Raw genomic sequence first — 25,963 nt, forward strand, 5'->3', positions numbered from 1 at the left:
ATTAGTGTAATTCCACTCCAGTGTTTTAAGAAAAAGGCTGCCAGTTTCAAAAGTAATATTGCAGAATAACCTAAGCAGTGCATTGCAATTTTAAAAGGGGAAAAAATAAGAACACTTGATGTTTTTTAAAAATTTATTTCATGAAATTGAGAAAAAAGAGTACAAAATAAAAAAGAAATACTGAAAATATTTGTTAGAAAATTCTGAAAGGCAAAAATTTAAAAAAAAATTACGGATGTTTTCAAAAATGCTCTTTTAAATTGTGCTACAAGAAAGAGAGAGTCCAAAATTCAAAATATCATTATTGTATTTTATCGGTTTAAACTCAATGTGCGATTGAAAAGATTATATATTCTAAAGCAATGCAAAATACTGTTGAAAATGTGATCAAAACCTTCAGTTTGTAAACAAATAAGTATAAAAGGGAATGAAACTTGAACAAGTCCATCGGCATTTGCTTTTTATATACATTCATTAGGGGGAAATGTTCAAAATTTTGGGACTGCAAATTTTGCAACCGTAATTTTTAGAGCTTTGGATAGGAAGTGTGTGTGAGGGGGGGGGGGGTCAATGTAGAAAGGGAAAAGAGTTGCTTCTTATCTTGTTACATCAAAATGGTGTTTTCTTTTCCAGTGCTAGATGCCCTGAAATAGATATGAAGATTTTAAATTTCTGTTTTCTTTTTGAATTAGAGTACTATTTTTATTATATTTTGACTGTGGTTGTTACTGAATAATGATTACAAAATCTGTTTCTTCACAAAAGCTGTATTTTTAATTACCAATTGTTTTTTTAAGGTCTAAGTTTAAATGGTCTTGTTAATATAGGCAAACCCTCTCAATATGACCAAGTTTAATACAAAATCACGGCTAAAATGAACATTTTGTTCACTAAGTTTGTTTTATTATTCAATTATATTAAAAATTTCACGCATAATGGGAGCATTAAATTGAAATACTCGGTTAACACGAACTAAAATTTCTGGCCTCTTCACTGAAAATGTTTGAAATTGAATACTGTAATTTTCATTTTCAGAAATTATTCATCATTTTTTGAGGTTGTGTATCAAGACAAATATGTTAAATCTTTTGCATATATGAGGCAGTGAAAAGCAAAGGGATGTAAGTGGACATTTTCAAGTTTTGAATAAAACGCGTTTAAAGATAGCGTCCTAGGTAGGCTTTCATTGAATTTTTTTTTCTAAATCATGCTATACAGCACCACTACCAGGCAGAGGAGGGGTACCCCTACCATGTGTACTGGTTATCTCCAAATTTTTAATTTTGCCACTTACATCCATTTGCTTCTCACTGACTCGTATGATAATTCCAATACACTTGTTTGCCTGAAGACATTTTAATTTGCTTGGAGATAACACTGTCTATCTTCCATAATGTATTGCAATCTGTCCCGCAATTGCAGATTACCATTTTCTGTTTTCAATTTTTCCTAAAGCATCCAATTGTAAGAAATGAGTTAAATTTTTCTGAGTGTATTAACAAGATTGCAATTTGTATATTAGCTGTAATAAATAGAATTTTTTTTAAAATAAAGGCAAGCATTTCTTTACTTATTCACAGTAGCTATTAATAAGGGCTAGTACGAACAAATTCGCGGATTTTTGACACTTCGTATCAACGAAACGCAACTGTTTTTTGTTTCTATTTATTTGATTGTTGCAAGTTCTCTCCATAAAATTTCCTATTTTTATGTTCAAGTTTTCAAAAATTTATTTAATGCTCAATTTCTTGTTATATTGGAGAAAACATAGTTTTGCTTCTTGTTATTCTTTTTAGGACTCTGATGCATCAAATTTTTCTGCCAAAATATCTCACATCTCCCATCAGAGTGGAAGTTATCCTTTAAATAAGCAAGGAATAGAATTGAGCAATTCCAGCATAGGTATGTGTTTTTTTTTTTTTTAGTTAGAAGAGCTTTAATTTAATCTCTTAATCCACAATTAACTTTTATCAGGACTTTTGAGATATATATTTTTTTTTTTGCTGTAAGATTTTTGCCAATTGTTCTAGTTACAAAACAAATAACATGAAATTGACCAAATTTTTATGTTTAGTGACTGCCTATAAAGTTAAAAAAAAAAAAAAAAAAAGAAAGAAAAAAGAATTTGGATGAGACATTTTAAACCACTTAAAGGGTGCCAAAAATTTCTTAATAATAGTGTGCAGAAATTTCTTAATACCTGTGAAGTTGACCACCCTTTTAAGTTGACCACCTGTCTAAGCTGACCACTTTTTTCAGGCACGGAATTAGTCCTTATCATATAAATCAACCTCTGTAAGTTGACCAATAAAGTAGTGCAGCAGGAGTGGTCAACTTACACAGGTTTCACTGTAATGGTGTTGTTTCCATCTGTCAAAAGTATGACTTTTAGTCACTAAAGTTGAGAGAATGAGCAAAAAAAATAAATAAATAAATAAATAAATAAAAATAAAATAAAAAAGATATTAATGACATGTAGCAAGGTAAAACTTTTACTTCAAAATGTTCAATTTTTAATTAATTTTTTAAAATGTCCGATTTTTCAAATAAGGCTTGGTCTTTAGATGTCAGAAGTGATCTACTTTGTCACGCTACTCCACTGGCTCGCTGAGTGCTTGTGCTTGCTGCCTACCACGTTTTCAGATTATGATAAATAAGAAGTGAATTAAATATTGTGTGCTCTACGCTTGCTATCAACCATATTGTCGCCAGTATATGAGAGTAAAGAAGCAAATTAAATATTGTGCTCTGCACTAATGGCATCAGTGAATGGCATTTTATCACTTTTGATGTCATCTGCAGAAGCATAAAAAATGAAATTGAATCTGCTCACTGATCAAAATAATTGCTAATAAATTGTAAACTTTGTCAAATTATTTAAAAAATGGTTAAATCCTTTGTTTTTAAGCATGCTCTTTCAGAAAAAAAAAACTTTTAAAATTACGGAAACAACCTCATTGTGTGATTATTTAAATTGGGAATTAATAGCAATTTTACTTACATGGCCTTCATTTTACCACCAGTTTTCTATGTGCATAAAAAGAACTAAAAAATCATAAATGGAAAAAAAAAAACTTTTGTAGTATTTTAGTACATATGGTTAGAACAGCAGTTTGTTGCATTGCATGTGAATTTTCATAAAATTTAAATTAGTACATTATTGCTGTCCCCTTTGATCCTAAATATAACCTAATTTTAGAGCTACATTGTTTTTTGTTGTGAGAATTATGTTTCTTCCCCTGTATTTATTTATTTATTTATTTTAATAGATAATGATTTGAAAATTTCCCAGCAGTTGCAGTCAGAAATAGAACAAGATGAAGTGAGTTTAAAATCGTAGTTTTTTTTTTTTTTTGTTCTTGTGTAACAGTAACAAGATGTTTGGTATTTATGTGATGTTTTATTTATTTATCCATCACTTTTTTAAATTTGAAAATAATGCATAGTTATCTTTCACCCCATAGTCTTTTCACACAAATTATGATGGTGTTCAGTATTAATGTAATAAATAATGTTTGCTGTAAAATGAGTATTTTTTAATCGAGGTTTTTTTTAGCATCCTTTCAGCTGAAATTTTGTCCAATTTATTATTATTTTACTATTTCCAAATGTAAGCCACACATGATTTAAAAGCTCTTTAATATTAAAGCAGCCCTTTCTGATAAAATTATTTGAGAGATCGCCTACATTTCTATGTGAAAGCATTGGCGTCGTCAGCTGAAATTTATTGGGAGGGACCATTCTGATACTGTCATTTTCAAGTTGTATCAAGAAAAATGCATGATGAAAAATGAGATAAAAACTTGACATCAAATTGAAAGAGGTTTACATTTAAGACAAAATTCTTAAACAGGTACATCTTGATTTACATATTTACATAATAAGAAAAAAAAATTAAATTCCACCAAATACATTTTTTCTAGACTGCACATGGGATACGAATATCCGTGCTATTTTTTTGTGATCAATTTCATCCAAGATATTTTTGTGAACGTAACATAAAGCAACATGATTAACCGCTTTTGTGTCATAGTCAACCTTAGATACATTTTGAGCTTTCTCAGCACACTAAAGCTTCTTTCAGCTTCACAACGACGAAGCGGGACACACCAAAGCAGCCGCACCAAATTTTCAACATTTTGAAACAGACCCCTAACTTTAACGGCTGACGACAAAGCTTTCTTTGCTTCATCTAAGCAGTTAACTTTAAGGTTTTTATGGAATAGTTGAAGCTCAGTTTTTAAAGCAGCCATTCTATTAAAATTTATAAAAGAAGGAACATTTCCAAAAAAAAAAAAAGTTGAACGCATTAGCTTCGATAGAACTCATAATGTTAAAATAATTCTAGTAAACGCATACCTGATTAGCAGGCATTCAGGGGCTACATGATAGAGGTCACTATGACCTCCCATAAACTTTTCTTTCCCAGAAAATTTTGTCTGACAAGTCCAAATTTCGAGTAGTTTTTTGTGAAATATTGCATTAAAAAGATACTCTCATTAAATGTACAGTGACTCCCAAAAGTGTTCGTACACCTTGAAATTTTGTAGTAAAACTAAATTAACGCAAAACTAAATTCGAATATGAAATCTAAATTTTTTTTTTTTCACATCACAACTGATTTTTTTTTTTTTTTTTTTAAATTTGTCAAAAAACGAAGAGATAGAGAAACACTACGCCACAAAAGTCACCGTACGCTGAAATATTTTGGAATTAATTCATGATTAAAATTGTCACAGGTCATTTTTAAAAATTATTTTTGCATTGTGTTGACACTATAAAGTCATTTGGCTTGAATTTTTTGTGCATTTATTCCCTAATATTCTGCTTATTATTTTTAAATGGCTAGTATTCGTGAAAAAGCAACAAAGAGCATTCAAAATTTGATTTTTACCCCTCACAGTAGTGGTAAATTGGTTTGAAATGTCTCTAAATTAGTTAATGTATACCATTCTATAGTAAAGTGCTTAATAAAATACTTTTGAGAACGGAATCAGATCAAAAGCAAGGTTAGAAAAAGTCAACCGGCAAAGCTAACAAAGCGTGATCGGAGATTTACTGTTAAAAAAATTATGAAAAATACACATTTGAGTGCTGTAAAAGTTTCTGCAGAATTTAATGAAAAATTTCGCGCTTAATTTTCTCCTAAAATTGTTCGCCAAGTTCTCTGATTAGCTGGATCAAATGGGACCTTTTCCCGCATAAATTTTCTCGTTCTTGCGAAAAACAGAAAGCTTACGCTTTTCGTCGCAAAATCAATGATAAATAAGCTCAAAATGTTTTGGAATAACGTCTTACTTACAGATGAAAATGAATTCAACATTTTAGGTTAAATTGTTGTAATTGTAAATAGAAGAAAAAATGTGGAATTTGAAAAACAATTTTTTACTATTAGCCCAAAATTTGGCTATCGGGAACAACTTTGTATTTTATCAAGATAAAGATGAGAAGCACACGGTTTTCAACGTTTGCGTCTGGTGCCTCAAAAATTGTCCTTAATCTTAGAAATATCTCCTCAATCCCCAGATTTAAACTTTTTCTAGAAAAATTAGAGATATCTGGTGGCTAGATTACGAAAATACGGCATTGAACGAAAAGCAAACTAGAAACAGTAAAACTCGAAGTGCGGTTGAGCACTTACTCAGAAATTGCACACAAAAAAAAAGAAAGAAGAACAATGAAATCTATTTCCAGACGTTTAAAAGGTGTTGTTGGTATACTGCACGAACTTAGTAAAAAGTTAGATTATTTTTCTAATATATAGATATTTTTTCAAAGTGTACGAAAACTTTTGAGATAAAGTTCCTGGCACTTTTTGATTATTGATTTCTTAAAAATCAAGTTTTATTATGTTATTAAAAATTTTCATGCAGTTTTGTTGAAAATAGATCATAGATCTTATAATTAAATACCTATTCCAAAATATTAATTTTAACCAATGGATTGGGGCGTATTTCATTGAAAATCATAAGTGTACGAACACTTTTGGGAGCCACTGTTTAGGAATTTCATTCGGAAAACTGAAAAGTAACCCCATCTGAATGGTATAAAATCGGGGCGCCCCTGCAGGCATTACCTTTAACAGAATGGTCCTTACCAATCATTGTCTTTTGCCTTTTTGAAGACGGTTCCGTGGGATGTTGATAGTGGCACCTGGATGTTGATGGTGATTCAGTAGATAAAAATTGCTCAGGTTCATTTGATGTAGAAGGTTTTGCTACATTTTCCCGTTTAAAGCCACCTCTTCATAGTTGTAATCGAATGTGTAAAAAAAGTATAATAACCAAAATAGGAGCGCTCTTCGGGTCACCTACTCTCAAGAAATCAAAAGATCACATGAAATTATCTTAATTTTTGTCGCAACTTTTCCAACAGGGGAAGCTTATTTTATTTCTGTCTTTTTTTCTGGTCATCTTCAGCTTCTTTTTTCGTTGGTCAATTGAAAGTGACATCACAGTATCCGTCGTTCTGCTGGCTTATGATTTGCTTTTGAAATTACTCTTTAATTTTTAGTCTCCTCCCCTTTTTTTCTTGTAACGTAACGCTTTTTTCGGTCAAATTTGAGATGCCGCAAACACAATTAAGAAACCTCGCTTCGGTAAGGTACTTTGAAGCCACGTGTTGAATAGTTTTAAACACTTGAAGCGTCTCCTTTCTATTTCTACCCCAAATTTAACCTTTGACCAGCAAAGTGGTTTTCTAAATTTGTTAGCATCCTTTGGCCAGGGTGTTCTTGCCAGCTGCAAAAAACCGCCAAAGAGGTTCGGTGTCTCATTTTGTTTGGGTAACATTGGGGTCAATATAAATTGAATCGAATTGGAGAAGCAAACACTGCAAAACTCGAAACAGAACCTTGCCAGCGCCGAGAAACGAGATAAGAAAGAAAGGAGCCGAAACTCATATCCCCGTCTTCTGCTGACTTATTAGCGCTTTAAGCGGGAGAGCCGAAAAAAAGGGGGAGGGGAATTTTCCATCTGATTTCAGTATCACAAATTTGTCCAGTCGTTTTCCCCTAAATAGCAACAAATACGCTGGAATCACTTCCAAGCTGGGAACGCCGGGGACACGACTTGTGTTTTCAATACGGGACCGGACATATGATACTTTTTGTGAGTTAAGGCATGGCTTCCTGCCATGTTCCCCCCTGTTAACAATTTATTACACCGCTAACACATCTCTACTATGTGACTAGTTGACATTGCACTCGGAAGAAAGTGTTACCTTTCTCGCATCCTCTACTGAAGCTATGCGCAGAGAGCAGAGCAATGGTTTGTCATTGGTTCACTTTCCATTCACTATACACATCGCCTATTTTGTTATTATTTAGTTCTTTTTCGTGTTTTTTCCTTCTTTTTTTCGATGTTCATTTTGTTTTCTTTGATATGAATTAAACATGATAAATTATGTATTATGCAACTGTTTAAAGTCTTTTTTTTTTTTTTTGTCAAAACAGTAATAATTTCCCCCAAAATAATGAATTTCATCCTGACAATTATCGAGAGGGTCCGATTTTCAAATATTGAGGGGATCCGGTTCTCAAATATTGGGGGGGTCCGGACCCCTTGGACCCCCCCGGCCGCGATGCCCATGTGTGAAAGGGTAATGTGCTTTCTTGATTAAAATTACTCTTATCAATTCACACACAACACACATGTTCTTTTTTATGTTAATTAAAAGAGCATCAACGAATGAATGTTAAGTAACTTTGAATACAAAGCAAGTGAGTAAGGTATGCAAAATATATTCTCCTGTACAGAATTTGCAATTCAGTATTGCTCCTCTGGTAGCTAATTCTCCATAGTTCATTAGCTATGATTTTCAAAAAAAAAAAAAATAATAATAATAATAATGTTTGAATATTCTTGTGTTTTCGTACAATTTGTAAAAAAAAAAATAATAATAATTTGCTATGGTTGAAATAAATGAAAAGTATTTGCTGGGATTATTAAATTTATTTATTTCCTCTGGAATGGCATATGCTTCCTCAACCCGCCCATTTGTCACTAGTTTCCAATATATTTAGGCTATAATTTCTACCTTATTTTTTCTGTTCTTCTGTGTTTATTTTTCTTTAAGTACAGCTTGTTAAAACAATCTGTGCAATAAGGTCTATTAGTATTGTACTTTATTGTATTATTGGCATTAATCTGCATTCAGTAGAAAATGAGTTTCACTATGCACCAATTATGTTATAATGTGGGTGGAAAATATGTCTCCCTATCCCCCCCCCCAATAAAATAGTGTTTTACTATATTATCCCTTAGTTATTGATTTAAAAAAGTTTTTTCCTTCTGCTAAATCAAAAGAGAGATTATAAAATGTAACTGTAGAGTCAGTGGCGGCTCATGCCTTGAAAAAGTGAGCAGGCCAGATCATGGGTACACTCACCCTCCCCCCCCCCCCCCCAGTTTTTGAAAAAAAAAAAGAATTAAAAAATATATATGTTTTTTAATATTTAAAATTTTTAAAAAATTTTATTGTTAAATTAATTAAATTAAATTTATTTCAACATTTATTCCAAATTAAAAACGTGAAGAAGTAATAAATTTTAAGGTATATTCAAAACTAATATAAAAATAATCTAAAAAATGATTGCTTCTCTAAATTGTCGTTGTAGTAGTAATGAATTACTTGTAGACAAAGAGTCAAGAAATGAGCAAACGGTCTAATCTTGTGCAAAAGAAGGCTTCTTCCTTTACTGTATGTAGTTTATTTTACATAGCCTGAATCACATAAGAACATTCAAGTAAAATAAACAGCTTACAGGTAGGGTAACGGTCTCTGCGAATCCTGCTGTCAATATTGAGGTTCAATGTGTTGGTGTTGAGGGGGGAAAACACACACACACACACATAATCCGCACCTCATTAATTTTACACTTTTTAACAGATAATCTGTGGATTGTATGCAGGATGTTACAGTGCAATCAATTTTTTTTTATTAATTTCAAGCACGTACGCACAAAAAAAGGAAAATAAAAAGTTACAAATTATTGTCTTCTGAAAAAAGTGAGGGGGCCCGGACCCCCTCTGGCCCTTTCCACGAGCCGCCACTGTGTAGGGTATAAGAAGTCATACGAGTTTCCTAGGATTGTGTTTAAAGATGCCATTTTAAGTCTGAGAATTATATGTAATGTTTAAACACATGTTAGACACTGCCTGTCATAGGACCTCAGCTGCAATTTTTTAATGTTACACTAAGTCTGACATAGGACCACAAAGGGTTAATTGAATACATTTCCATATTTTATTAATACAATTAACATTTTAAACCAATAAAGTTCTTTTTAAATTTTTATTTAATGTCTCTTAAGATTATCATATGTTTCATTGTAATTGTGTCATGGCTTTTGATATTCATGTTGCTCTTTGTGTTTAGGATGATGTGATTCCAGGAGGGTCAAAACAAATGTTATATGAAGGTATTTATATGTTTTAACACCTTGCAATAATTGCACATTTCCACTGTAATAAGGTATTTTAAGGGGTTTTTTTAAAAAAGAAAACTGGGATATTTATTTCCTTTTTGTTTTCCTGGGGGGGGGGGGGACCTGAGCAGTTGTAAGTTGAAGGATAGCGCACTTACCTTAAAAATCTTTACTTAATAAATTAAGAAAATAGCCAGAGAAGCTCTGAAGTTATAAATAGAACCAAATTGATTTAAAAAAATACATTTTCTCCTTCACCCTCAGCAGCCTGAGATCATTGCTGTGGAGAGATATTAGCAGTGGAACAATGTGGGTGTTTTTGGCAACATTATTTGGCTAGCCCCAGATGATATTATTAATAAAAATATATTTTTTAATGCAAAAAATTTGAAGGGAAAAAAAGGTAGAAAAACATAACAGTGTAATCAAGCATCTCAAAAACGTGCAATTTTAAAAATTTTCGATCACAATCAGGTTTAGTTTATATTCTAGGGAAATATTTTGTTTTTGAGAAAGAAAAATTGTAATCATTACAGACAAAAATTGTGACTTCGGTAATGCTCACCAGCAACAAGCTCTGATGGCGATTGCCCATGGACAGAACTCCACTAATTCTGGTGGAAATGACTTCTAAAAATTTCAAGGTGTGCTTCAAATGATAAATAAAATATCTTCCAAGTTTAAAGAAATTTTGATTATTTCTTTGCTGTAAAAAAAAAAAAAAAAAAAAAAAAAAAAAAAAAAAAAAAAACCCTAAAATTTCAGCCTCCTAAACTGGTTTCTCCCCTTAATATGCTGGCCATGCCACCTATGCTCTACATAATTGTAATACAAAGGAAATCTTTCATGCTTGTTATTTTATCAGTTTTCTGTAGGTTTCATTAGTTTAAAATTATCTTAGATATAACTATGCAGTTTCAGGGAGATCTCATTAAAAATGTGAGTTATAAATTCCTAATTTTCTTTTCATAGATGTTTCTGATGAGGAGAAAGAAAATTTTTCAGACGAAGAATCAGATAATTCCACTGATGACGACAAAGAGCACTCCCTTAAATCTAAATTAGATTCTGGAAAAGTATGTATTGTATTTCTGTCATTTATTACATGCATTTATAAAATAAGTTAGTTGCTTTTGAACTTTTTTTATAGTGTGGCATTTTTTGAAATATTTTCTTCTGTTTTGGATTGCTGTTAAGTACATTTTTTATTAAAGAAGAAACAAATCATTGTAAACATTGTGCATTCCTAACAAGTACATTAGAAGAAGTTTAAGCTATTAATCAAAGATCAGTGGCATTTTCCTTACTTCATTATTTATCTTTTAATTTATTTTTTTTTACTATTTCTTTTGATAAGTCAACCACTTCTATCATCTAATTGAAATTGTTCAGAATATATAGCACTCTCTCATTCTTTTGGAGTTGATTGTTTCCTGTGTTGATGCAATCAAAACGTTTCTGAATGTAAAATTAGTCATTAAAAAACTTAGGCAATTTTAAAAGAAATATAAAAAGTTATGCAAAATCATGGAAGAGTATGCATACTGTGATGCTATGACTGAGGTATGATAATTCTGTCAGACTTATTTGAAAAAATGAAATCCGCTTAAGTAAAGTCAGGGGTCGAAGTAGTCCTATATATCCTATATTTCCTATATTTTCAAAAAAAGCATCAAAATCGTCCTATATTTCCTATATTTCTTCAAAAATGTCTTATATTTCCTATATTCCCTTTTTATACCATATATATCTTTTAAAAAGAAGGGTAAATACTTTTTGACATTGGATTTTTCGCTGAAAGTACGTGCCCAAACAAATTTCAAATTAAAAAACTCAACTGACTAAATTCTGCAACAGGCATCTTCTCTCATTGGCTACAGTAATGTGACGTCACTCTTTAGTGGGTGGAGTTTCGAGAACTAATGCTGAAGTTGGTTTTAGAATTTTGCATTGTGGGAGGGGGGGGGATAACAGCCGTTTGTTTTGTTTTCCATCATGGTTTTCGTTGGTATATTTTTGCGTTCAGTGCATTTTCTGATCGGAATGTTCTAATTTTCTTTTTGCAATCTTTTCTTTTTGTGGAATTTTGGGATTGTGGAATGATTAGTTCCTTATGATGTTAAAAAGTAGTTTGTTGTAATAAGTGGAATTTTAATGGCGAAATCGCATCACTTAACAACATTTCGTGTGGAGTTGTTGAACCAGAAGGACATTAATTCTACAAATTTTGGTGCATGGTGCACTAAAGGAAAAGATGATTTTACCGCTTTTTGCCATTTTTGCAACTATATTCAGTGCCCATAAGCAGTAGTGGATTTTCGCAATTGAGGCAGCATGCTAAAGTATTCAAGCATAGAAAAAACTTCAGAAGAATCCTTCTCAAGCTCTGTTTGTTCTTAATACAAGTGGTAAAGGGTTCAGTTTAGATATAAAATCTAAGAGCAGTGGAATTAGTACTTGGGTCATGAGTGAGGGAGAAAAAATAAAAATTTTCTTTGTTCAAATTTTGTTTAGTTATTTAGTCTATGAAGTACACTTTTTTCAAAAATTAGATGTAAAGTATTTTGTTTGAGGTTTTTTTAAACAAAATCATTGATAAGAATAACTGAATAATATATGATATGTATTATTTCTTTTTTCATAGCAAAATTATTCATATAATGTGTCCTATATTTTTTGCGGAAAATGTCCTATATGTGACAAGTCGGTCACTTCTACCCCTGTAAAGTGTACAAAATGCTCACATGTTGGTAAAAATGTTCCTGCATAGATTAAAATGTATATGATGAAGGTCACTTTTATTCAATCTTGCATACAGGGTGGTTATAATTAAAGTTTTGATTTCAAAGCACTGTAATTTTACAGTGGTGCCCATCCCCCCAAAATCAAGGCTGCACCCCTCCTAAGTACCATGAAGATCCCCCCAAAAATACCTCTTAAAACACTCCTCTAAAAATTTCAATGGTGCAGTCTGTGCCATGCTCCCACCCCCAGGCAGGCACCCTTGAATTTTAAAACTACTTCTCAGAATGACTTGATATTTTGCAAGAACAATCGTGAAACCATAGAAATTTGTTTAGAGGAGGTTACAAATAGTTCTATAATGTGCTGATTGATGGTAATGCCAGGGAAAAGATCTACAGAGATTTGTTAGACATAGGAACGTTGTTAGCCAAAAAGAAGCATTAAATTCCAAACCTTTACGCAACATTTATTATTGGAAAAATAAGATTACTTGTTTACAATGATAGTCACAAAAAAAAAGAAAGAAAAGAAATGGGGGGGGGGGGGATGGAGCTTTTTATGAAACAAGCACCTTATGGGTGATTAATGCTTAAGTTGTTTCATATGCCCTCTCCCTTATTCGCCTACCAGGTGGAAGTGTAAAAAGACATGTTTCTACTTTGCACTCCAGGGTCATTCTTAAAAAAATATAACTTTTCTGTCACACACCGTTTACATTTAAAGTTTCTCAACTACCAATTGTTTAAGTATTATTAATTTTTTAATATTGTGTTTTAGTTCGTTTTAGTAGGATGATGAATTATATCCTACAATAAATTCTCTCCTCCATTACCCAAACACAAAATGCCATTTCCTATTTACAGATGGCGGTAATGACATCACATTTTATTTACCATGAAACAGGTAGCCCCCTAGTTTCTTTTCAGCCACAAAGAAGTTGTGAGATTTTTGTTAAAAAACAAAAAGATAGGTTTTGTTTTAAAAACAAAGTGTGGTTATTGTGAATTCTCCCCTCCGTGAACTTGAATTTCAGGGATGTAAATTAATGTAAAGCAAGAAGTGAACATGTTTTCATATATTCAGTAAATTACCGGCTGGAAATGACTGAGCTGGCGGTGTATTTTACGTATGTTTTCATATGCTTAACGTGTGCAGATTGTAGCAACTAAGAAAAAACAAAAGATTTCCTTGGAAAATGTATCCATTAGGCCTATATTAATGGAAAATTCTTCACCTTTCTGAATCTCACCTCTGTGACAGACCTTATCAATGTCATTATTTCTGAGGTGAAAATAAATGATGGAGGGGAAATACATCAATTTTAGGTAGTCTACCAAAATTATAAATTGCCAGTATATTCTCAAATTTACTTATTTGGAAAAAAAAAATTATACTATTTGAAAATACACATTTGAACTAGAAGGATAACTAAAATTTAAGCTGTACGTCAATTAAAAGAGCTTAGTATTAGATTCACACTAATTAAAATAGCTCATTATTTGAAATTAACAAACTTACTACTTTGATATTATATTGGCCTCTATTTTCAAATACTAGAAATTTTTTTTAAATTATTTTTTAAAAATATTTCTGTGAGCAAGGTATTTTTTATTTTATTTTTTTATTTATGAGTAAAATAATTGGAATTTAGATAGGGCATTGTTTATGTTTACTTCTAGTAGGCAGCGCTTTCATGTAAGAAGGGGGGGGGGGGGAGGTTTCGAAATTGAAAAATATTTTCGTTCAAAAGTTACATATTTTGGAGAATGACCCTCCAGGGTACATCCATATTCAAAGTTCTACAAAATGAAAAAAAAAAATATTATTAGGGGGGGGGGGCACGCCTCTTACATACAAACATATGCATTAAAAGAATGCCTGAAACCATGTGTAATATCAACAGTAAAAATCCCTTTTAGGTTATCATTTGACCTATGTATATTTCACTACAATAAAACAATAGATTAGGGTACTTCAAGGTATGGGTTCCTCATTCAACTGTCAAATAACAAAACAAGTAGAGGTACTGATTTTGATTGATGTTGTAATACATTAAAAATATATTTCTTTTAATATACTTGCTACTTAAGGATTAAACCTCAATTTAAAATCTCCCCCTCCCTCTTATCTGTGTGTGTATGTGTGTTTACTCATTTTTTCTTTTTTTTTTCCAATTTGCAGTTAACAACCATCACAATAACTGTGTCCTATCTCATTTTAAATGAAGATGCTGCAGTATTAGCTGATGATAGTATAAAAATGCTATATGTGGAGTACAGATTTTTAGATTATCCACTCGAAGAACTTGAAACACCATTTTCATTGCCAAAAGTTGAACCACCTGAAAAAATAAATTTTAATTTTGAAAAAGGTAAGCGAAATTTGGTTGTAGTTAGGGAAAATGAAAAAAGAAAATAGTTGTTGAGAAAATATTCAAGTTATAATATATTATTATTCTAAGTGCACTATGTTTAAAGTTTTTTTTTCTTTATGTCCAAAAATATGAATTGTTTGTTTTGTTTCTGAGACTTTATTTTGTACTGGATAACATAAGTACTGTTTTATAAATTCACCTCTTAAAGTTTGATTATTGTTTATAAAGTTTGAATTTTTAAAATTTCATTTACTTATTCATAGTCACAAAGAATAATTTACTTTCTTTTATTTAAATATTTATGAATTGCTTGCATTATTATACTGTAAACATTTATTTCCATAGTATTTCAACTTAAACCTAAGGACATTGAGAGATGGAACTTGTTGTGTCAAATGCTTTTTTCAGAATCTCCAGAAGCAAGCTTGTAAGTATAATTACTTCTTTTATTTGTTAACAGTGTTTTATTTGTTTATTTTATGTTATCCATAAAATAAATGCATTTTTACGAGCTTCCGTTTTCTTAAAAAATACAGGAACATACTTCTTGAAAAATACATGATTCAGTATTTTTAAAAACATAGCAAATTTACTTACCATATATACTTATGTGTAAGTTGATCCTTGTACTCTTAGAGTGAAGATTGGAAAAAATAGACATTCGCGTTTTAGTCAAGCCTCCACTTTTTGGGAATAATTGGGAAATAAGTGTTTTGAAAAGAAGGAAAATGAAATGCAATAAACATTGAACATGCTTATGATTGAACATGTGCATTTTTTATACTTTTGTACAAAAAGGTTTCATTTTTGCCATCCCAATTTTTTTAAAGGGTTTGTCTCTGCAATTACAATTTTAGTTAGAATGTATTTTTTTTATGAGCATTAATTTTAACGACCCTGAATTCGGTATTTTCGGCATTTTCCAAATAATCGGTCTTTTACTATAATTGTTTAGTATTTATTTCTTATTTTCACTATGTAAAATTGCTTCAGACTGTTTGAGTATTTATTCTGTAACATTTGTATCGAAGGGGTGGACTAAAATCAGGAAGATGTTAATTTTTATGAGTGTTTTTTTCTAAGAATTGTTCAGGGAAATTGTTTGAAAATTCAGCTTTGTATATAAATTGAACTCCCCCCTCCCCACCCAACTTTTAACCTAATTTTTTGTACTATATTTCTTGACTTAAACACAAATATATTCAGTATACTATTGCTAATCTATATATTTGCTAAAATATCCAGTGATTATTGCTAGAAAGCCAAAAGCTTAAATTTTTCGGCAGGTGACATTCTCACTTTCCCAAATGAAAAGTTGAATTTTACCGAATGATAAAATACAAAGGTGCACGCATACCCATATCCAATGAGAAGATACATTAGGTGTCGATATATATATTTTTTAATTGTAATATTGCAATACTGTCTCCATATTTGTGTGTTCCCGAGGGACTTCCACCTAGTTAGTCACTGTGTGATAGGAACAGAAGACCATCTGATGATGTCTCCATATTTTCCAAATCATCCGACCAGATTAGTCAAATGTGGAAATTTTTTGGGAAGTCCCAGTAAACTCTCATCAGGGCACCTCTGCTTAGTGCAGATATCTTAAAATACTATGAACTGAGAGTAAGCACACAGTTCTAAATAAAATAAAACACAAAGACAAATAACTACTCAAACAGCACATATCCAAGAGAGCTAAGCAACTTACAGCTGACTGAGACGACTAACTTACTAACTGACCTAACTTAACCCTTTCCCTCTCGCTCCCGTGAATATGCTGGGCTGTGGTTTCAATCTTCATTTCTCGCACCCGTGATATTGCCATGCTGGGGTGTGCAATATTAATGCGACAAAATGATTAAATTCAATTAATTTCTTTGGCCATTTTATTTCTCTTTTTATACACTAGATGGCAGCACCAGCCAATTTTAAACATAATTGCGGATTTTACATGTAATTGCAGAGATGCAGGAGGGTCATTCCATACAGATTCAATGGATGAGTGCGCGCGACCATTTTTAATTTTTTTGAAACTCGTATCCCAAAAAGATGTATATGAATGATGTTTAAAACCACTTTTATTTTTTCTCTAATCTTTACCCTTGATTTTTTAGAGATCATGAAAAGTCATTTTTGTAGTCAAAAATGGGACTTTTAGACCTTTGCATTTTGGCCCAAATCTAATTGAATAACAATCATGGCAGATCATTTTACATTTTGATGTTAAAGTGCATAAGATGATAGTCTCACACACTGAGTTATGTAGCTGTAACTTAATAATTAAAATAATAGCAGCAGGCCAATGTTCAAGGTCAAATGTAAAATTTTTGCTCATTTCAAAGGGTCATAACTCGCTTAGGGGATAAAAACACAACGTGAAATATGGCAAAAACTAATCACTGGAGTCACACTAATGAGAAAATATAGCTGTAATTGTGTGTTTGTTTACCCTTTATAAATTACAGCTCCTCAAAGATCAGAAGATTGAGAAAAATAACATTTTTAGACCCCTGTAAACCAAAAGGGGATGGAATTAAAAATAAAATTTCTTGGCCAATTGAATTTTCCATTCAAGTACTATACATGTTATATATATTGTTTTGTGTATTGGTTTTTAAAAAAGATACAGGTCTTTGAAATTGAGCAATTTTGCTAGTTAATTCACACTCTGAAACAGAAATAAAGTGTGAAAACTTCATTGCATTTTCTTAAATTACGTATAGTGTGCTCTATGTAATATATTGTACTGGAAAAAGATATTTTAAGTATAAAAATAATTATTTTAATTTGATAACTTAGAAATATTTGGACATAAATGAGTAGTTCATACATGATTGACAGCTTAAGTAGTTAATTTATAAACTATCTACACACACAAATTTTCAATACATACAAACATACGCTCTGTACATTAACTTATGTAACTTGCCTAAACGTGTGCAAAAGCATTATCTACATAGTTGAAAAGAAACAAAAAATTTGCGTTTTTCATTTCTTGCTTCAGTGTAGTTTTAAGAAAATGAACTCACACAGTAGTACTATAGTTCTGGTGGTGATACAGCATGTGGCATACTGAAATACTTTACTCAAATACACAACAAAAATAGAAAGAACTTTCTAAATTTATGTAATCACGAAACGGATGTCAACTTGAGAGCTGAATTGCATTTCTATGCAATATCACATGGTAATGGACATTGTTACAGAATCAGAAGAACCGTAAAAAGAAATGGTACTACTAAGACTACCTTGCAAAGATTTACTAGAAGTCACATTTCAATTCCTACAGAAATGTATACCTTCTGCATTTTTGCTAGTAAACATTGCATGTATCCTTGTGAGCATTCAATATATTAAACTAGCTGAAAAAATGCTGCAAGAAATGTTTGACTCCCAATTGAAATGTTGAAATTCCCGATACAACATTTAATCACTACTTTATGCCACCGTATTTAAATATTATCACTGTAAAATTATTGTCCCCTAGCAATAGGTATGAAAAATAGTGTGTTACTAAAAAGACTATTAGAAGAAAATGCCCATTATTGTCAAAAAAGTTATTACATAGCTTGTGTTGATCACTAAATTTAGAATCCCTGTCATTGTCTTGCTCCTAGTACATTTTCAAAGTATCAAATTATGAATGTACCTTGGTAAAGCATTCCAAAACGCCATATATTTGAGTCACCATTACAACTTACGAGGTGACTACTAGGTGAGCTCATTTTTTCAAAACTACACTCAAATAAGAAATAAAAAACGCACTTTTTAAAATTTAAATTTTGTATATATAATGATTTTGCATATGTTTAAGGCAATTTAGATATATTAATGTGCAGAGCATAATGTTTGTGTGTATTGAAAATTTGTGTGTGTAGATAGTCTATAAATTAACTACTTAAGCTGTCAATCAAGTATGAACTACTCATTCATATCCAAATATTTCTAAGTTATCAAATTAAAAGTTTTCTTTATACTTGAAATATGTTTTTTCAGTATAATGCATTGTATAAAAGTGTGAAAACTTCATTTAAGAAAGTGCAATGAAGTTCTCACATTTTTTATTTCTGTCTTAGTGCGTAAATTAACTAGTGAAATCGCTCAGTTTCAAAGACCTGTATCTTTTTTACAAACCAAATACACAAAACAATATATATACCATGTATAGTAATTGAATGGAATATTCAATTGGCCAAGAAATTTTATTTTTAATTCCGTCCCCTTTTGGTTTACAAGGGTCTAAAAATATCATTTTTTGTCATTTTTCTGATCTTTGAGAGACTGTAACCAATAAAGGGTAAGCAAACACACAGCAAAAGTTACATATTCTTATTAGCATGGTTCCAGTGATTAGTTTTTGCCATATTTCATTTTGTGTTTCCGTCCCCTACGCGTGTTATCTCCCTTTGAAATGAGTAAAAATTTTACATTTGACCTTGAACTTTAAACTGTTGCCATTATTTTAATTATTAAGTTGCAGCCACGTAACTCAGCATGTAAGACTATCATCTTATGCACTTTAACATCAAAGCGTAAAATTAACAGCCATAAATATAATTCAAATAGATTTTGGCCAAAATGCAAAGGTCTAAAAGTCCTATTTTTGACTGCGAAAATCACTTTTGATGACCTCTAAAAAAATCAAGGGTTAAGGTTAGAGAAAAAATAAAAGTGATTTTAAACATCGTTCATATGCATCTTTTTGGGATATGAGTTTCAAAAATATTAATAATGGTCGAGCGTACTCATCCGTTGAATCTGTATGGAATGACCCAGGAAGGAATTTTGGTACTACTTACCAGATTGTGAAGTTGGCCTCTGTATCTCAAGCTTTGAAATTTACCACACAAGAAAAGTTACTTTTCTTTACTTATATTACGCAAAAGGTTAATAAAATTATTTTTTAGTGTTGAAAAGATGTATTTCTTAAATTTTCGCTGCTTGCTTGTTGACTTTTCATAAAATTTAAAAAAAATTTTAAAATTTCAATCTAAAAAATATTGAAAATGAAAAATTGAATGCACACATTATTTTTATATAACTTTCTTAAATAAAAAATAGACACTTTTATGACCGTTTTCTTGAAAGTTATTCGATCGTTAAGGGGTTAAACAATTAGTGCAGATGCCGTTTATGATCTCGGTAGAAAATACAGCAATGTTTCAGTAAATTCTATAGCTATTCATTAATTTTTCTTATTTGTTGACATTTTGGTGCGAAAAGGGTTGCCAACTTGGCGATATCTTCAATTTTTCACCAAGCCCATAGAGCTCCATATTATAACATCTGAAAATCATGACTACATACAACAACATACAAGTAAAAAAAAATTTTAAGAAATAACAGAATTTTAGATGAAAACCAATGGAATAAACATCAATCTAGCAAAATTACGACAAATTAAAATCATAAATATGTAGAAAAAAATATCTACACAATTAAAAAAAAATTTGTGTGTGTGTATGCGTTGACAAAACATATTTTCACTATGACTAATACATTCCATAAAACAGGATTAAGTTCACTGTTGTAAGTGAACCTCCTTCGGAGGAAGATGATTTGGAATGTGAAGATTTGGGTTTTGGTTATATAGATCTATGTGAAGTAAGTTTATTTCCTGATTAAAATATCTGCTTGTAGTTTCATTTATTACAACTGTGTTTGGAGCTTATAAAATTTTTTTAGCCATATTTTCGAATGAAAATATTAGATTTTTGAAAATTTTAATGTTGTATTTTAATACATTATTCGTAAAATTTTAACATTTTTTTTTTTGAAAATAATGTTATTTCTTACTTATTTTAATGTCTTGTATTGTATGACTTTGCTAGTGAGAACAATTTTGCTCATTATACTTCACTTTTTTGTCATTTCTGAACATTTTTAATTGTAAAAACATAACTTTTAAGCAGAGAGGTGGAAAATCAATGCCAACTTTTCCAGTTTGCAACTTTCAACATCTTGTACACCTTGATAAAAAAGCTATTCCGAAATTTCTATGGGAAATTGCATCAAAATTACGATTTTATTGTCTAAAAATGTTCGTTAGAGAAAATAAATGACATCTCGTTTAAATTTTTATTACTGAAAAATTTCTGCCACCCAAAAAAACTTTCATATTTTCAAGTATTTTTAGAGTGTTAGAGCAGTTCTTACTCAAATGTTATTTGGTTTTTTAAGCTCCGTTCTATTCGTCCACATGGGTTTACAACAGTGGTTTTGATTTAATGGAATGTTTAAAAAAATGTTTGATTTTATTCACCTGTTTTTGCATTGCTCTTATTTTAAATTCTTGTAATTTTTTATTTATCTGGCTACTCTTCTGTGTGTATTTGTTACTTCTTAAAGCGATGATAATAGCCAAATGCAACTTTCATCTATTTATTTTTATTATTATTTATTTATTTATTTGAAGTCTTGATATTTAGACATGGAAATCTTCATTTAAGGTTCAAAGATCCAAAATTGTTCATAAAAACTTCTAATCTATATAAATATTCTATTAACAAAACAATTATGTTTTGTTAAAATTACTTATTTGTTCCCAAATGCATCAAAAGCAAAAGTTTCAACTTTTTCGTTTATTTTTTCGACCATTTTCTGACATTTTGGTATTTTGTAAAAACTATTTTGTATCTTCTATTTTTTAAGTTAAAACGTTTGAAATAAATAGATAATAAAGTTCAATAAATACCTTTGTGCTTAAAAAGTAAAATAAGAAATAATGAAGCATAATTGTACAAAATTACAGACTGCTACAAAAACGTGTTTCAGGGTTACAAAGAACCCCTATTTCAATATAAAATAAGCAAGCTTTTGGTTGAAAAGGTATCCGACAAAAGAAGCCGGAAAAAACTTGTCTGCAGTAATCTGCAATTTTGTGCAATTATATGTTGTTATTTCATATTTTACTTAACTAAATGATGGGTTTTCTCTAGAAATCTCAAAATCTCACTGGAATTGTTATTTATCTCATTTTAAAGCAGTTTTGAAAGTTTCTTCTTTTTTTATTATTTTGTGCCTTTGGTAGCACGTCTAAATGAATTTCTGTTCTTAATTATGTTTTGGTATTTTTAGGTATTGAAAAACAAGAGAAATCTTATTGGTGAAGATATAGTTAGTAAGTATCCATAGACAAAACCATCAAGTACATGATTTCTGTGATACATTTTTATGTATGTGCAGTGCAGAAATGAATTTTTGCTCAAACGTAGAACATTTGATTTAGTATACATTTTGGAAAAAGTTATTAGTCCTAGAACTGATCCAAAAAAAAGGAGAATATTTTTTCATTGCAAGTGCTAAAAAACTGCTCTACTTTTGAAAAAATGTCAGTGGGGATTCTTTGAACAACATTCCTTCCCCTGTATGACCAAAGATGGCCTGCAATTGCACAGTTGTCTAAAGTTGTGTTTTTAGAGCTAAATTTTTAGAACACCTTTTGGGGAGAATCCTTAGACTCCCCTCTCCCTCCCCCCTTTCCTGCTTGAACTTTTTACACTTACAATTAGGATCATATTACTTTAGTTATAAGGTTTAATCTTGTTTTCTTTGTAACAAAAAACATATTAGCAATGTTTTATAATTTTTTTTCACGCTATGGGTTTATTGAACATTTTTTGACTTTAAAATTGAGACTGTGTGCAAAGAGCGGCAAATTTTGTCTCCCCCCCCCCCCATCCATCCTGAAAAAGATGTTAAGATTTGGCACTGTGTGCATGTGCCGTTGTGTATGCTCATTTTTATCATTCAATTAAATTCAGCATTTCATTCGGTAAATTGAGCATTTCCCCCTTTCGAAAAGTAAAATTTGGGGCACCCCTTTTTTTCGCACGTTGTGTTTTTGAACTTTCGTTATAGATAAGTTGTATTCTAGTCAAGGTTAAGTAGACTGTAATACTATTTACCAAATTAAATCCACTTCATTTTCAATAAAAACAAATGTCTTTACAAAAATTAAATAAAACTGAATAACTGCAACATGTCATCAAAACGTAACTGAATCCACCTAAGTGGAACTTATAAGCAATATGAGCAGTTAGAACAATATCTTAGGAGATGAACAAGTGATTTAAATCCACAACAATCCTGTAACAAAGTGTAATTTAATTAATTAAAAAAAAAATAGCCAGAATAGTAAATTCTGAAGAGTTGACAATTGCTACCTACATGTAATTTCTTGAAACTTGGGAAAAACTATAAAAAATGTTGATTTCAAAGTAAAAGGACAAAGTTCTTTTTAAAATCAAAGATTTATTTTGGACACTTGTTCTAATGCTATAATTTCTTTTTTTTTTTTGGAACTACTTAGTTGTTTACTCTAAAAGTTGCCATTTCTAAAAATATTCTATTTCTTTTTCATCAATTATTTTACTTACACATTCGTTAAACATCATGTAAAAATTCGGAATAATAATGACTATTTTCAGTAAGTTACCACCCATAGCTAGGGCTAAGGCAAAAATACACTGCCAGCTCAGTCATTCCAGCCGAGGACTGCAGTTTCGTCTTATTAGCACTCATCAGCTTGGCATAGAAAGTGACTGAGCTGGAGGTGGAAAATCAATTAAGGAAGCCAAGAGTGCCAAACAAACTGGTAGCTAATATAGAATTAGCACTGACACGATGAGTGACCGAAGCAATGGCTCGGTTCAACTCAAAGATTGAAGGCAAGGGCATAGTATCTTCAGTAAGTTGCCACCCTATAACCAAGGCTAAGGCAAAAATACATGAAATACACCGCCAGCTCAGTCATTCCAGCCTGAAAATACCATGCCTTGCCTTCAATCTTCGAGTTGAACCAAGCCATTGCTTCGGTCACTCGTCTGGAACTAATTCTATTTTAACCACCAGTTTGTTTTGCACTCTTGGTTTCCTTAACTGGTTTTCCACGTCCAGCTCAGTCACTTCCTATGCCGGGCTGATGAGTGCTAATAAGCACGAAACTGCAGTCCTCGGCTGGAAATGACTGAGCTGGCAGTGTATTTCACGTATTTCTGCTTTAGCTCTGGCTAATGTGCGGTAAGTTACTGAATATTCCTTGCATATAATCAAAAAAACGTAGTTTGGCACCTAGAATCGGATTTTTATAAAATTTTGTATCTTTGCTCTTTTTATGCATTTTATAAAGCATGTAAAATATTTTTGGAAAATCTCAATTAGTTTAGGTTCCATGGATATGCATAGCAACAGTAAAGTTTTAAATCTGAAAAAAAAAACCCTCCTGTATGAAATGATTTTGATTTAGGGCTCCTGTTTTGTGGAAAAGATCACGTTGGTTGCTTGTGTATACAATGCTTGCAGAACAATTTTGGTCGAATGATTTTATATTGTAGAACATCGATAAATATTCTGCATTGGGGTATGGGAGCATAATATTGTAACAGCAGGCATTATCATAGCAATTGTTGATCATAATAGTTATCTCATCAAATGAAAGAGCAGTTACTTAGCTGATAGTTTTTAAAGATTTTTAGGTAGGGTTTGAACAAAAATCTCTTACATGAATTACACTGCCAGCTCAGTCAATTCCAGCCGAGGACTGTAGTTTTGTGCTTATTAGCACTCATCAACCCGAGCTCAGTCAATTCTATGCCGAGCTGATGAGCGCTAATAAGCACAAAACTGCAGTCCTTGGCTGGAATGACTGAGCTGGCGGTGTATTTCATGAATAATGACTTTTTCCAGAATTTAAGACAAAACATTTCTTTTTAGTTTATGATGCGAAAGACAACGAAACTCAAATCGGAAGACTCAATATCACAATAAAAGCTTTGGATGCTCTTTCTTATGTCAAAACTATTATGGAATCATGATCATTTAGAAACCATTAAATAATGGTATGGTAAGATATGATAAAAAGAGGATGAAAACTTTTCCAAATGAGTCTTTTTACTGCCATTGATTAGAGAAAATTTTATAATTATGCATTAAATTTGTTACAATTTTTGTTGTCTTAAAAGGTAAAACTTTTAGATTAAAAGATTTTAAAAAGAGCTCTATACTGGTGTTTCATACTTAATTTTAAAGACCTACCGAGTAGCACTTTGGCCGATTAGCCGGGGTACCAATTATATTTTAAGAAGAACCACCGACAAACACGTGATGAATTTTGAACTCAATGGAATAGTAGTATAGACGTCTATGTCCATATAATAGTTTTTAAAACAAAATTCTATCTGAAGTTTAATTATGCAATATTCAAAAGACTTTTGCTTGTCAAAAATTTTACAAAAAAGTTATTTTTAAGATTAAAAGTAAGCAAATAAATAAAAGGTATGATTAATCAATTTTGAATTAAAACACATTATATCAATCTATTGAAGTTCTAGTTCGCCAAACATAAATAATTTTTAAAAGCATATAAAACGTTTAAGTACAAATGTGCAGGAACGCTGCAGACACGTGTTTTTGCATTGCAAGGAACGTCTTTTTCATTGCATAAAGTGTGAGTTAATGAATGTAAAGACATCCTACAAAAATATCCGACTTATGTCTGATGTCTTAAAATACATAAGCTCACATTTTGTGCATTGAAAAAGGCATTCCTTGTAATACCAAAACTCGTGTCTGCAGTGTTCCTGCACATTTGTGCTTTTAATGTTGTTTTATTTGCTTTTATCTTTTAAGCAAAGGTATTTTTATATTTCTTATAAAGAATTTTTGTTTCTATCAAAAATTTAATAATATAAAAATTTCTTATTTTCTATTCTTACCTTTCTTGTCCCATTTTTATAAATAGGTTTTATTAACTTTGGTGACATTAAAATAAAGATTTACTCCAATGAAGCATAACAAACTTCATTATTCTCAAAATTTATATATGACTTGTAAATGATTACAGTATATTATGTGCTTGTACTTTTTTATTGATTGTAAAATCTTTCTTGAACAATATTCTATTTTTTACAACTACTCGGCATTGGCTGAGTATCTGGTCAAAATTTGGCTGAGTACTGAGTAGTTACAGAGTACTCGGTACGTCTCTACTTAATTTATATTTGTTTTGTAATGAGCTTATATGAACATGTGTTGATATGAATTGCTCATTCCTCATTTTAGCCATGATGAATCGTCTTTGAAGGGAAGGGGTCCACTCAAATCTTCTTATCAATGTCTTGTTCTAACAATCTCGTTGAAAATTATTTTTATAATAATTGATATAAATTCGTAATGATTTTTATAATTAATCAGATTTTTATAAGATCCTATCATTGTAATTACACTTACGAAAGTATATTAACCTTTCAATACATTAGAGATAAGAATTAATATTAAGCAGGATTGTTCAAAAGTTGTCTTTGAAAACATTGCTAATATTTTTAAACAAAGAAAAAATGAAAGAACTGCAAAAATCCACAACAAATTTGGATTTAAAGCTGAAAACTGACATTAGTGAGTATTCTAATGTC

At 31.0% G+C, this 25,963-nt stretch overlaps 1 protein-coding gene across 1 annotated transcript in view; it reads left to right on the plus strand.

The window, feature by feature from the left end:
* LOC129224888 (protein fantom-like) overlaps window positions 1–24,367 on the plus strand; it is a 56,410-nt gene extending 32,043 nt beyond the window's left edge. Inside the window, exons 18-24 of the mRNA XM_054859434.1 lie at window positions 9,379–9,421; window positions 10,400–10,503; window positions 14,354–14,543; window positions 14,892–14,973; window positions 20,066–20,156; window positions 21,630–21,672; window positions 24,267–24,367. Of these exons, the coding sequence (XP_054715409.1) occupies window positions 9,379–9,421; window positions 10,400–10,503; window positions 14,354–14,543; window positions 14,892–14,973; window positions 20,066–20,156; window positions 21,630–21,672; window positions 24,267–24,367 (654 nt within the window). The remainder of the gene's footprint in view (window positions 1–9,378; window positions 9,422–10,399; window positions 10,504–14,353; window positions 14,544–14,891; window positions 14,974–20,065; window positions 20,157–21,629; window positions 21,673–24,266) is intronic.
* The last annotated feature ends 1,596 nt before the right edge of the window (window positions 24,368–25,963 follow it).

This window comes from Uloborus diversus, chromosome 6 (genome assembly GCF_026930045.1).
Source record: "Uloborus diversus isolate 005 chromosome 6, Udiv.v.3.1, whole genome shotgun sequence".
Classification (NCBI taxonomy): Eukaryota; Metazoa; Arthropoda; class Arachnida; order Araneae; family Uloboridae; genus Uloborus; species Uloborus diversus.